Raw genomic sequence first — 13,007 nt, 5'->3', positions numbered from 1 at the left:
CCATGGCTAGTAGGAAGCACCCCTCAGGCACTTAGCATGGGAATGAAGCAGAGAATAGAAACTCAAAAACAAGTGTGGTTTGAACCAGAAATGAAAAAACTGAACATTGCCAGAATTACATGTTAACATTCCTTTCAAATTTCTGCCAATCTGACGGGTGCAAAGTACTTCATGGTTGCTTTATTTTTCTAATTGTATTCCCAGAGCCAAAGTTGAGCACTTTTCAAGAGCTCGTGGCTATATGCTTTTCCTTCTTGTATCTTTTTGCCCTGTTGTCTATTGGGTTGCTTATCTATTTATAACAGAGTTTGAGTGAGCCTGATTGTTAGTTGCTCAGTCGTGTCCAACTCTTTGTGATCCCATGCAATGTAACCCACCAGGCTCCTCCGTCCATGGAATTCTCCAGGCAAGAATACTGGAGTGGGTTGCCATTTCCTTCTTCAGGGGATCTTCCTAACCCAAGGATCGAACCTGGGTCTCCAGTATTGCAGGCAGACTCTTTACCATCTGAGCCACCAGGGAAGCCCATATAACAAAGTTTAGAAGCTCTTGAAATATTGGTTATTAACTGTCTGCCTATTATATGCACAATAATATGTTTCCAGTAAGTCAGTCAGTGTTAGTCGCTCAGTCGTGCCTGATTTTTTGCGACCCCATGGACTGCAGCCCACCAGGCTCCTCTGTCCGTGAGATTTTCCAGGCAAGGATACTGGAATGGGTTGCCCTGTCCTTCTCCAGGGGATCTTCCCAACCCAGGGATGGAACTCAGGTCTCCTGCACTACAGGAAGATAATGGACTGAGCTACAAGGGAAGCCCATTATGTTTCCAAGTGTATTGTATATAGTATCTTTTGCCACATGACACAAATTAACTTTTACATAGTTGATTATATTTACACAAATCAAAAAGAAGTGTAAATTTTGAATGTTCATATATTTGAAACAGTTGTTTCAAGATTAAGGGATACAGCCTTGCTGTGGGCTCAGAAAAACACCTATGCATCACATTCTATTGAGAAGAAATGATTAAGGCCAAGTGCAGAGGATCGTGTTCTGTGCAGGGTACACTGTGAGGATATGAGTCAGCTCCTCGTGCTGGTGAGCATGAAACACTCCAGCCAGGGTCCTGGCAGGAGACAGGTGACCCACTCCAAAAGGTGGATAAGATGCTGAATGAAGGGGTTGTTTACAGAGGGGAAGGCCGAAATATAGAGGGGAACAAAAGTCCCTGATGTTGGGAAAGATTGAAGGCAGGGGGAGAAGGGGACGACAGAGGATGAGGTGGTTGGATGGCATCCTGGCTCGATGAACCTGAGTTTGAATAAACTCTGGGAGTTGGTTATGGACAGGGAGGCCTGGCATGCTGCGGTCCATGGGGTCACAAAGAGTCACACACGACTGGGCAACCCAATAACAACAACAGTTACTACCACACGGATCTGGGGCACGTGCTTTGGGTATTTACATCAGGATCCAGGTCATGTCCACACACTGCAGTTGATGGATACATCTTTTAAGACTCTGAATCCTTCTGTTTTCTGATCTGATCTTTATGGACGAAACTCGGTTGTTGGACCTATAGAGTTTCTCCTAGTGAGAGTGGAATATCTATAGAAAAGTAAGTTGAGGATAGCTCTAAAAGTATTTTTACCATTTGATTCTGCATTTCTCTCATGGGGTTCTAGTCTGTAGAAATCCAATGCAAATATATAAGGACATATGTTGAAGGGGGTCTCTGGCAGCAGGTTGTAAGAAAGAAAGAAAGTGAAGTCACTGAGTTGTGTCCAACTCTTTGAGAGCCCCTGGACTGTAGCCCACCCGGCTCCTCCATCCATGGAATTTTCTAGGCAAGAGTACTGGAATGGGTGGCCATTGCCTTCTCCAGGGGATCTTCCCAACCCAGGGATTGAACTTGGGTCTCCCACATTACGGGCAGGCGCTTTATTGTCTGAGCCACCAGGGAAGCGCAGGTTGTAGAAGAAAAAACAAAAACTGGTGACAGTGGACACGCCCACTAATGGGGATGGTGGCTGAGGCCACCATCACACAAGGGATGTAACTGAGCCATCAGAGAGAGTGAAGTCTTCATATATTGACCTGGAAGCAAGTCATTGAGTCATGCTTATAGTATAATCCAATTTTGTTAAAAACAACAAAAATGCATAAATATGAATATGTGTATAAATATCTGTACATGTTTGTATTGTATAGAAAAGTGTGGACATATGTGTTCATTGTAGGGGTTCATTTTAAGTACGTCTGGGGATCTTTTGGGGTTACCGGTGAAGAGGAGGGACAATCATTAGCCTTTGGTTCATGCTGTTATGCTGGTTTATGGGGCACATGACATTTCTGTCTCTAAGAAAATGTTCTGGTACAACATTTCAAAGTGCAATGATGGCTACCGAGAAAAAAAAATGAAACCTCATGGGCCTTTGGGAGGGGAAAATGACTTCATGAGACCTCCAGTCAGCCAAGTTCATTTTACTTAACAGTTATTTCATGTTTCTTTTTTAATAGAAAGAAACCAAAGGAATGATCTCATTGAAAGTAATTCCCAACCAGCAAAATCGGCTTCCAGCACTGCAAGTAGGTGGCAGCATTTTCTCTGTTGCGATGATGGCAGGATTCAGACCCACGATGCTCTCAGAATTTGACTGAATGATGTGATTCTAATCAGTGGATCTGCCTAGTACTCTCTGAGCCAAATTAACACATGTTGCAGACTGGCAGGCCTTTGCTGCATATCCTGCACGTGAGAGCAAAGGCCCATCTCCTGATTCTGCAACCCCCCTTCACACACAGCACATCATGGCTTAGGAGGGAAATCGCTTGTGCAGGGCCCTGGCAGATGAACTTTGACAAAAATCACTCTGAAGTTTCCGTTCCAGGTTACTTAATGTGTGATGGTATAATTTTCTTGTCAAGTAAACTTTTTAAGATTGAAGTTTTGGTATATATGAACGCATAGACAACAAAGTACACAAATCATAAGTATAAAACCAGATGAATTTTCACAAACTTAACACACCCATGTGACCAGCACCCTGAGAGTCCCCATCCCCATTTCCAGTCCGCCAACCCTGACTTCTGACTCCAGAGATGAGTTTTGCCCCTTTTGGGAATTTGTGTAAATTGACTCACACAGTATAAATCCTTTAGTGTCTCGTTTTGTTCACTGGGTGTGAAGTCTGTGCTGTAGCAACTGATGATTCCTTCCTTTTTTTGTTTGTTTGTTTGAATTATTTTTATTTTTTTAAATTTTAATTGGAGGCTAATTATTTTACAATATTGTGGTGATTTTTGCCATACATTCACATGAATCAGCCATGGGTGTACATGTGATTCCTTCTTATTCACTTCTCATATGAACATGCTCTTGAGGGCCTTTTGCAATTCCAGCTTTTTGATTCTTACAAAAAGAAAAAAAAAAAACAGTGCTGCCATGAACCTCATTGTATCTGAGTTTCAGTGCATTTCTGACGAGTTGTGGAGCATGTTCAACTGTGGTGATGTTGCCCAATTGTTTTCCAAGGTAGCTATACCATTTTCCATTCCCAGCTTCCAGTTCCAGCTCCACTGCATCCTCGCTGAGAGTTCTCTGGCATTTTCCCCCTTCCTTTTGGCCATTGTGTTGGTGGTGTTACAATTTTCTCTCTGCTGGGAAGTGGCGTCTTCTCTCGTTTTTTAGTCGGCCTGAATTTCATGAATCTTCAGAGAACCAGTGTTGCCTCTCTTGATCCTTTCAACTCTATTTTTCTGTTTCATTGCTTTCTGCTCCTTCCTGCTTTTTTTATTTCTTTGGGTTGGATTTACACCCCTGATCTTCCTCTCCGAGATAGCTGGTATTAAGTTCTGACCTAATAGCTTCTTCCAGTCTTTTTTTGCTTCCGTGTATAAAGAAATACTACATTTCAAGCATAGTAGGTTTTGTTTTTATTTGATAATCAAACACATTTTATTTGCTTGATTTGTTTTGATTTGCTTTGATTTGAAATGATCTTCTCATTTTATGTGATATCAGCAGCAAGACTTGGGGCACGTTCATAAAAGTAGCTGCTTTGTACTCCAGGATGGACAGCTGAGTCCCAGTAACCACACAGTATCTTTGCCTCCCTGCTGTCTATGCAGTGCAGACCCTGCTTATTTACAGCCAAACTTTCCACTAATGCAGCGTCTCTCACCTGCTTTTTCAGATGTTCATGCGCGCACAGTTTGACTATGATCCCAGAAAGGACAACCTAATCCCTTGCAAGGAGGCTGGACTGAAGTTCATCACGGGGGACGTCATCCAGATCATCAACAAGGATGACAGCAACTGGTGGCAGGGCCGGGTGGAAGGCTCATCCCAGGAGTCAGCGGGCCTGATCCCCTCCCCTGAGCTGCAGGAATGGTGAGCCACTGATGGACGAGGACCCACGCCCACCACAGAGAACTGCCCAGCTTCCACAATCTGTCATGCTGTGTATCCTTTCTGTTGCTCAATGGGGCCAACCTCTCAGTTTTCCTAGCACAATGGGTCGGGGGCAGGGGCGATGATGCCCTTATGAGCTTGACTGGCTGTTTTATGGCTAAAGGAGCCTGACTAGTTCTCCCTGCATCCACGGATCTCTGTGGCCACAAATGCTTTCCCTCAGCTTGCAAAGCAGGCCGTGGCACTGGGACTTAATCCCCCCTCCCCCAGCGCCCTTCAGAGCCATGATTTTCTGAGTCCTGCAGAAAAAGTCAAAGTGAAGTCGCTCAGTCGTGTCCTACTCTTTGCGACCCCATGGACTGTAGCCCACCAGGCTCCTCCATCCATGGGATTCTCCAGGCAAGAGGACTGGAGTGGGTGGCCATTGTCTTCTCCAGAGGATCTTTCTGACCCAGGGATCGAACCCGGGTCTCCCACATTATTGGCAGACTCTGAGCCCTGCTGAAAACAGTCAAATTTTAAGGATGTGTCCATTATGCACATTTGTGGTACATAGAAAAGGTTATCCCTGTCCCCAAGTTGGATTGCCATCCCTATCAAAACACCCGTACATTTTTCACCAATGTAGAGCAATCCTGAAACTTATTTGGAACCACACACACACAAAAAAAACCCTGAGTTGCCAACGCAATCTTAAGAAAAAAGAACAAAGCTGGAGTTAGCACATTCCCTGACTTCAGAGTATACTACAAAGCTACAGTCGTCAAAAGAGCGTAGCCCTACACCACTATATTTAAAATGGATAACCAACAAGGGCCTACTGTATAGCACATTGAACTCTGCTCAATGTCATGTGGCAGCTGGGTAGGAGGGGAGTTTGGGGGAGAATGGATACACATATACAGATGGCTGAGTCCCTTTGCTGTCCACCTGAAACTATCACAATATTGTTAATTGGCTATACCCCGATATAAAATAAAAAGTTTAAAAAATAGCATAGTAGTGGCACAAGAACAGACACACAGACCAATGGAATGGAACAGAGAGCCCAGAAATAAACACATGTACTTAACATCAATTAACCTATGACAGAGGAGGTAAGAATATGCAAAGGAGGAAAGACAGTGTCTTCAATAAGTGGTGCTAGGAAAACTGGACAACTACATTTACTTTACAAAATAAAATTAGAATATTTTTTCACACCATTTACAAAAAGAAAAGGGATTAAAGACCGAAGTGTTAGACTGCTGCTACTGCTGCTGCTAAGTTGCTTCAGTCGTGTCCGACTCTGTGCGACCCCATAGATGGCAGCCCACCAGGCTCCGCCATCCCTGGGATTCTCCAGGCAAGAATACTGGAGTGGGTTGCCATTTCCTTCTCCAATGCATGACAGTGAAAAGTGAAAGTGAAGTCGCTTAGTCATGCCCGACCCTCAGCGACGCCATGGACTGCAGCCTACCAGGCTCCTCCGTCCATGGGATTTTCCAGGCAAGAGTACTGGAGTGGGGTGCCATTGCCCTCTCCAGTGTTAGACTAGAAAGTATAAAACCCCAGGAAACACTGGCTGCACCGTGTGGCTTGCAGGATCTTAGTTGCTCAACCGTGCGTTGAACCCACATTCTTGACAGTGAAAATGCAGACCTCTAAGCACTGCACTGCCAGGGGATTTGCTGTATTCCATTTAAAGTTATAAAATAATGGCTGTATGTCCCTATACTATATAATACATCCTTGTAGCTTATTTATTTTATGCATAGCAGTTTTTGTATTGATACCTCTTAATCCTCTACGCCTATATTGCCCCTCCCTCTTCTTTTTCCTCAGTGGTAACCACGAGTTTGTCCTCCGTATCTGTGAGTCTGTTCGTTTTGTCTTATTCATTCATTCGTTTTATATTTTAGATTTCACATACAAGTGATAACTTAGAGTTTTGTTTTTCTCTGTCTGAGTTTTCACTAAGCCTAATACTCTCCAGGCCCATCCATGTTATTGTAATTGGAAGAGTTTCATTCTTTTTATTAATGGCTGAGTAATATTCCTCTGTGTGTGTATGCTCACACGCATATATGCACATGTTACATCTTTATCCGTTCATCTGTTGGTGGACATGTAGGTTGTTTCCACGGCTTGGCTATTGTAAATAATGCCTTGAGAGAAAGGGCTAGAGGCAGATGGTTCTAGGGGTTTCGTGTAGAGGGACCACACAGGCAAATGACCCAGGGCTTTTGCACCAAGAAGCCACCGATGTCCTCTGTTGTCTCTTCCCTCCAGGCGAGTGGCGAGTGGGGCCCATTCTGCTCCAAGTGAGGCCCCTAGCTGCAGCCCCTTTGGGAAAAAGAAGAAGTACAAAGACAAGTACCTGGCGAAGCACAGCGCAAGTACGCTCCCCGACTCGCCGCTGTTCCTGGTCTCCTGTGACCACATCCCTCTACCCGGTTCCACACAGGGCATGCGGGAGGAAGGCTGCTCATCACGCTTTCCCTCCAAGGATCCACCCTGACCACCTTCCAGACCTTTCTCAATATATCAGCCGACATCAGTATGACCCAGTGCAGGGTTTGAGCCACTTCAGACAGCGGCCTATTTTCCTGAACTAACTCTGACTGTGTTCTTTACCTGCCGTGGGCACAAGCAGGTTGTAGATAAGAAAGGAAGAATCATCCATGACTGAGCTACTGTCTGTTAAATGCCTCCTTCCTACGGGGAGCATTTTCAAGAAAGACAGGAGCAAATCACAGGACCTGAAAGCACCTGCCAAGTCGGGAGTCTCCATGGAGCCACAGAGGGCAGTTGTGTGACATGGGAGGTGGCAGGATCAGAGTCAGGATGACACTCAACGTCCCCTGAGACAAAGGCCAGTACAGGCGGTACTGGGGAGATGACAGTGGTGGGGCTGATAGCTGGGGCCAAAAGCTTACAGAAAATTTGAGTGCAAAGAACTGACTGACAGCCATGTTGAGTTTCAATGGCAGGGGGATTGGGAAAACCAAGACATAGACCCCAAGGAAGGGCACCCACCATCAAGGGTCAGTCCCACCCGCAGTTGTCCCTACCAGTGTGCGAGCCTGTCTGGCTGATCTCATCCTGCCCGGTTTGCCCAGCTCTGGGATGACCTTGGCTTGCTTTTCTTTGTCCCTAGTTTTTGACCAGTTGGATGTTGTTTCCTACGAGGAAGTGGTTCGGCTGCCCGCGTTCAAGAGGAAGACCCTGGTTCTCATCGGTATCTTCTTGTTGCTTTGCTACTGGACACAACATTTCTGTTTGTGTTCCCCTGCCTGCAGGATGTACCCTGTCTCCATTGCCTCCCTGCCTGGAGGATGTAACCTACCTCCATGCCTTCTCCCCACTCTGTTCCTCCAAAAAAAAGTAGGGGGCAGTGAGGAAGAAAAGGAAGCGAGAAATCGGGTGTCCTGGGCCTCCATATGGAGCAGATCTAAGAGTTTACTGAGTCCTTACCAGGACTCACCTTGGTTCACGTTGCTACAGAGGGTAAACCTGATACAGTTTTCAGCAACTAATTCTTTTAGATGGTTTATCTGTCTGGCCAGCAGTAGGGATGCTCTAGGCCTATGCTTGCATTCTCCAGAAAAGGATTCAGAGCTCTTTGAAATGGAGCAAATCCTCCCTGTCTCTAGAGGGAAAAGGTTAGTTGGTTAGAGGATCCATTTAAACTTGCAGGAAAAGCCTGTTCCATTCATTTGGGGGGAGTCTAAGAAGGCAAATAGCCTTCAGAAAGAAACTGAAAATGCCCTGTGGTAGCCAGCTCCTATGTGCAAATTACAGCTGTGTTCTGAATTGTCATCAGGACACCAGGCCTTGAAACCCTTGATCCTCCTGACCCAAGCCCTTCAGAAGCCCATGCTCTTTGCTTTGACCTGTCACTGATCGTGGGCTCTGAGAGATGAAAACCCATGTGTTAGTCCTCTTTTTAGCCCTGTCTTTGTCTCTGGGGAAAGAAATGGAAGCATTGATCTGCATGCCTGTCTCCTCTGTCCACGCAGGAGCCAGCGGGGTGGGCCGCAGCCACATCAAGAGTGCCCTGCTCAGCCAGAACCCGGACAAGTTTGCATACCCTGCCCCGTGTGAGTAGCTCAAGGGCCTGAGGGCCATGGTTCCATAGTGGTCTGTCTTTTTGTGATTTTTTTTTTTTTCCTTCTTGGCCATGCCACATAGCTGGGGATATCCCAATCTCCCTGGCTGGGACTGAACCCACGCTTTGGCAGCAAAGACATAGAGCCCTAACCACTAGACAGCCAGGGAAGTCCCTTCTTTGTGATTTTTTCCCCCAAACATTTGATGATCAAAAGAAAAGATCATTTGGAAAGATACAAATTTGTCCCCAGAATTGCTGCAACTAACAAAGTAGTTATGCTCTTGGTCAGCCTAAGAGACATAGTGACACTTCAATAATACATAGGGTCATTCAATAACTTAAAATGCAAACTGAGTTTGCAAGAGTGGGTGAAAAAGGTAAGGAGAAGTTGGGTCAAAGAAGGGAGACTTTCAGTGCGTTTCCAAGAAATCCAGACTATATATAGCCTGCAGATCGGTTTTATTTATTTATTTAAAAAATTTTTTCACAACACTGCATGGCACGTGGGATCTTAGTTCCCTGACTAGGGTTCAAACCTGTGCCCCAGCCTGCATTGGAGGGTGGAGTCTTAACCACTGGACTGCCTGTGAAGTCTCTGCAGATCTGCTCTGCAAAGATTTCCAGCTTCTGTATCCCTGGGGTTGGTGTTGGAGAGAGAGGCAACTTTATGATGGCAGGAGGATGGTCGCTCACTCTGGAGCATTTAAACGTGTTCCCAGCCTGCTTCATTTTCTTGAGTCAGGCCCTGAGGGTCCTGAATAAGAAAGTGAAGTCGCTCAGTCGTATCCGACTCTTGGTGACCCCCATGGACTGTAGCCCACTCGGTTTCTCCAGCCATGGAATTTTCTAAGCAAGAGTACTGGAGTGGGTGGCCCTTGCCTTCTCCAGGGGATCTTCCAGACACAGGGATCGAACCCAGGACTCCCATTTTGCAGGCAGACGCTTCACCGTCTGAACCACCAGGGAAGCCCTTAGAAGACTCCCTGAATCAGAAGCCCCTGCACTAAAGGCAGCTGGGGTGGTGGTGGCGACGCTAGGGTTCTGCGCCCTGGGAGCTGTGGAGGGGGGCCCCCGAGTGGCTCAGGGATTGATCGGGGTTCTTGGGGTGCAGATACGACACGGCCGGCCAGGAAGAGCGAAGAAGATGGCAAGGAATATCACTTCATCTCCACGGAGGAGATGACACGGAGCATCTCCGCCAACGAGTTCTTGGAGTTTGGCAGCTACCAGGGCAACATGTTCGGCACCAAGTTCGAGACTGTGCACCAGATTCACAAGCAGGACAAGGTTGCCATCCTGGACATCGAGCCTCAGGTGGGTCGGCGGGGAAGGCCGGAGCAGAGGAGAGCGTGGTGCTGAAGAGCACAGCTCGGGGGGACCTGCAGGATGTGCACCCCAGCTTCATGGGCTGTCACTGGGGTCACCAGGAGGAAGACCTGGACCAGCCATGCCGGAGATAGTCCTGGCCTTGGTGAGGCCCTAAGATGCTGATTGCCAGGGGTCTGCTGTGACCACTGACTCTTTTTCCCCTCTCTTCTCTCTCCCTCCCTCCATTCCATTTTTTTCCCAGACCCTGAAGATCGTTCGGACGGCAGAACTTTCACCTTTCATTGTGTTCATCGCACCCACTGACCAAGGCACTCAGGTGGGAATGTAGGGTCTGTGCAGGGGAGTGGGAGACCCGACAGATGTTGGCAGGGTGCTGGCAGAGCTCAGCGTCTTGGCTGCTGCTGTCTTCCTGCCCTTGAGGCCAAGAGGACAGAGCAGATGCATCCAGTCTGTTCAGTTCAGTTGCTTAGTCGTGTCTGACTCTTGGCAACCCCATGGACCACAGCACGCCAAGCCTCCCTGTCCTTCACCAACTCCTGGAGTCTACCCAAACTCCTGTCCATCGAGTCAGTGATGCCATCTAACCATCTCATCCTCTGTTGTCCCCTTCTCCTCCTGCCTTCAGTCTTTCCCAGCATCAGGGTCTTTTCCAGTGAGTCAGCTCTTCGCATCAGGTGGCCAAAGTATTGGAGTTTCTGTTCAATGAGGAGTTGTTAACCCACTAGCCAGGCCATTGTTCCAGAAGCACAGAGATGGATGGTGGGCTTAAGAGGGACAAATATGGGGGACAGGGACCCTGGACATATGTGGCCCTAGGCCCACAGGGGTCATGCTGTGGGGAGGGGTGACCGTGTAGAGAAGCCTCCTGGGTCCCTAGGGCCAACGAGCTCCAAACCCCACTGCAGACACTTTGCTTTTCACTGAACGCATCTGTGGAGACCTTCCTGGGCCTTTCTCAGGAGCTGTGGTCTCCTGTTGTGTGGATTCAGCAGAATTATTTAGTTCCCTAGGGATTCCCTACCGGCTCAAATGGTAAAGCGTCTGCCCGCAATGAGGGAGATCAGGGTTCGATCACTGGGTCGGGAAGATCCCTTGGAGAAGGCAATGGCCACCCACTCCAGTACTCTTGCCTAGAAACTTTCATGGATGGAGGAGCCTGGTGGGCTACAGTCCATGGGGTCACAAAGAGTTGGATACGAGTGAGTGACTTCACTGTAGTTCCCTCACTGCCTTCTTGACGGCTGTTTAGGTTTAAAACTTTTAATAGCATCAATACAACAATCAATGATTCTGTGCATGTGCCTCCCATGTGCAAATCTGTCTGTGGGAGATTGCAGGCAGGGTCGTGTTGGGAATTTGGGATGTGGCAGGGGACTTGCCCCCGTGTTTCAGGAGCATGTCCTGCACTTTCATCTTTGGAGTCTGTTGAATGGGGAAGTGGAATCTCATTGAACTTGGGTGTTTGACTGGAAGCAGTAAAGCATCTTGTCTAGACTCCCGAGGGCCAGGTCTGTCCGTTTTTCTCTGAACTACCTGGTCAGCTCCTGAGCTTATTTTTGTTCGGTCACTGGCCTTATCAATTTCTGGGAACTCTGTGTGAGGGTCATTAGCCCTTAATAGTATCAGTTGCAACCCCCCCTCAATTTGGCCTTTTAGTGTTTATTGGGCTTCCCTGGTGGCTCAGCTGGAAAAGAATCTGCCCGCAATGCAGGAAACCTGGGTTCGATTGCTGGGTTGGGAAGATCCCCTGGAGAAGGGAAAGGCTACCCACTCCAGTATTCTGGCCTGGAGAATTCCATGGACTGTATAGTCCATGGGGTTGCCAAGACTGGGACACAACTGAGTGACTTGCACTTTGCCTTTCACTTTCGTGTTTATTGCTACTGAGACGTCTTCAGGGAGCACTTCTGCACACCCCAGCCAATTAACATTCTCAGGCAAGGGCTTCAGGGTTTTAGGCTTTTTTTTTTTTCAGTGAATGAAAGTCGCTCAGTCGTGTCCGACTCTTTGCAATCCCATGGACTGTAGCTCACCAGGCTCCTCCATCCATGGGATTTCCCAGGCAAGAATACTGGAGTGGGTTGTCATTTCCTTCTCGAGGGGATCTTCCTGATCCAGGGATTGAACCAGGGTCTCCTGCATTGCAGGCAGATTCTTTACCATCTAAGCCACCAGGGAAGCCCTTAGGCTTTTCAGCATGTGATTCAAGTTGGGTGGTGGGCATGGCAATCAAGGCCTTCACTTGAACTGCCCTGGGCCTCCCAGGCAGAGCACACGCAGCCTGCTCCATCCATGGGCCTCTCCCTTCTCTCCTCCACAGACGGACACCCTGCTGCAGCTGCAGAAGGACTCAGAGGCCATCCGCAGCCAGTATGCACACTACTTTGACCTCTCGCTGGTCAATAACAGCGTTGAGGAAACGCTGAAGACATTGCAAGAAGCATTTGACCAGGCGTGCCGTTCCCCCCAGTGGGTGCCTGTTTCCTGGGTTTACTAAGCTTTGCAGCATAGGGGGGAGTGACCGGGGGCCCCTGTTCAGCCTTTGGAAGTCCACCCCGCCTTGCTCTTTTAAGACCACAGGCTTGCTAGCTTTGTGTCAGCTTCTAGCTCTCTGCAACTCTCCTCCTCATAAGGCCGGTGGGTGTCTTGTCTTGTTCACTTTTCTGAAGGGCTGGGCTGATTTCCCGACAGAGCAGGATTTCCAAAGTATCCCTGCGCACTGGGGGCCAGAAGCACTCAGCCAAGGCAGCTGCTAATCACAGCTGGTGCCCACAGGGAGGAAAAGCAATGGACCCCCTGACCCTCTGAAGCCTGCACCCCTTTTACCTTTGGTCACACCGGGCATTTCATGTGTCTTTGAAGAAAGCATTTGTCACTGCGACTTTCTACCCTGCCAAATCAAACAGCTGTGCAATAGGATGGGTCTGCTCTAGGGAAACCCTCAAAAGCAATAAAGGTATTGCTGTTAAAATGCCAGTGAGCTCGTGCCTTTTAACTCTCTGGTTCCCAGCCACGCCCCAAGCCCCTGGGATGTGGAGATACCTCTCCCGTGTTCTGAAGTCTCTCAAGCTTGCGACGACCTTAAGCCTAGAGGTCAGGCTCAACCAGATTTCTGGGTGCAGGTGGCGGTGTCTGTGTGCACATGAACACGCGTGTGTGGTGTACAAAGAT

The 13,007-nt window shown here is 47.9% G+C and overlaps 1 protein-coding gene across 1 annotated transcript in view; it reads left to right on the top strand.

Moving 5' to 3' along the window:
* Positions 1–12,812, top strand: part of MPP1 (MAGUK p55 scaffold protein 1) — a 32,840-nt gene extending 20,028 nt beyond the window's left edge. Inside the window, exons 5-12 of the mRNA XM_086385895.1 lie at positions 2,521–2,589; positions 4,197–4,393; positions 6,686–6,792; positions 7,554–7,634; positions 8,416–8,496; positions 9,619–9,821; positions 10,078–10,152; positions 12,157–12,812. Of these exons, the coding sequence (XP_086242021.1) occupies positions 2,521–2,589; positions 4,197–4,393; positions 6,686–6,792; positions 7,554–7,634; positions 8,416–8,496; positions 9,619–9,821; positions 10,078–10,152; positions 12,157–12,333 (990 nt within the window). The 3' untranslated portion in view covers positions 12,334–12,812. The remainder of the gene's footprint in view (positions 1–2,520; positions 2,590–4,196; positions 4,394–6,685; positions 6,793–7,553; positions 7,635–8,415; positions 8,497–9,618; positions 9,822–10,077; positions 10,153–12,156) is intronic.
* Positions 12,813–13,007: the final 195 nt, after the last annotated feature.

The sequence above is a fragment of the Bos grunniens genome, chromosome X, assembly GCF_055505025.1.
Source record: "Bos grunniens cultivar Pamir isolate PY7600 chromosome X, Bosgru_T2T1.0, whole genome shotgun sequence".
In the NCBI taxonomy this organism is placed as follows: domain Eukaryota; kingdom Metazoa; phylum Chordata; class Mammalia; order Artiodactyla; family Bovidae; genus Bos; species Bos grunniens.
This window is presented reverse-complemented; position numbering and strand designations above follow the sequence as displayed.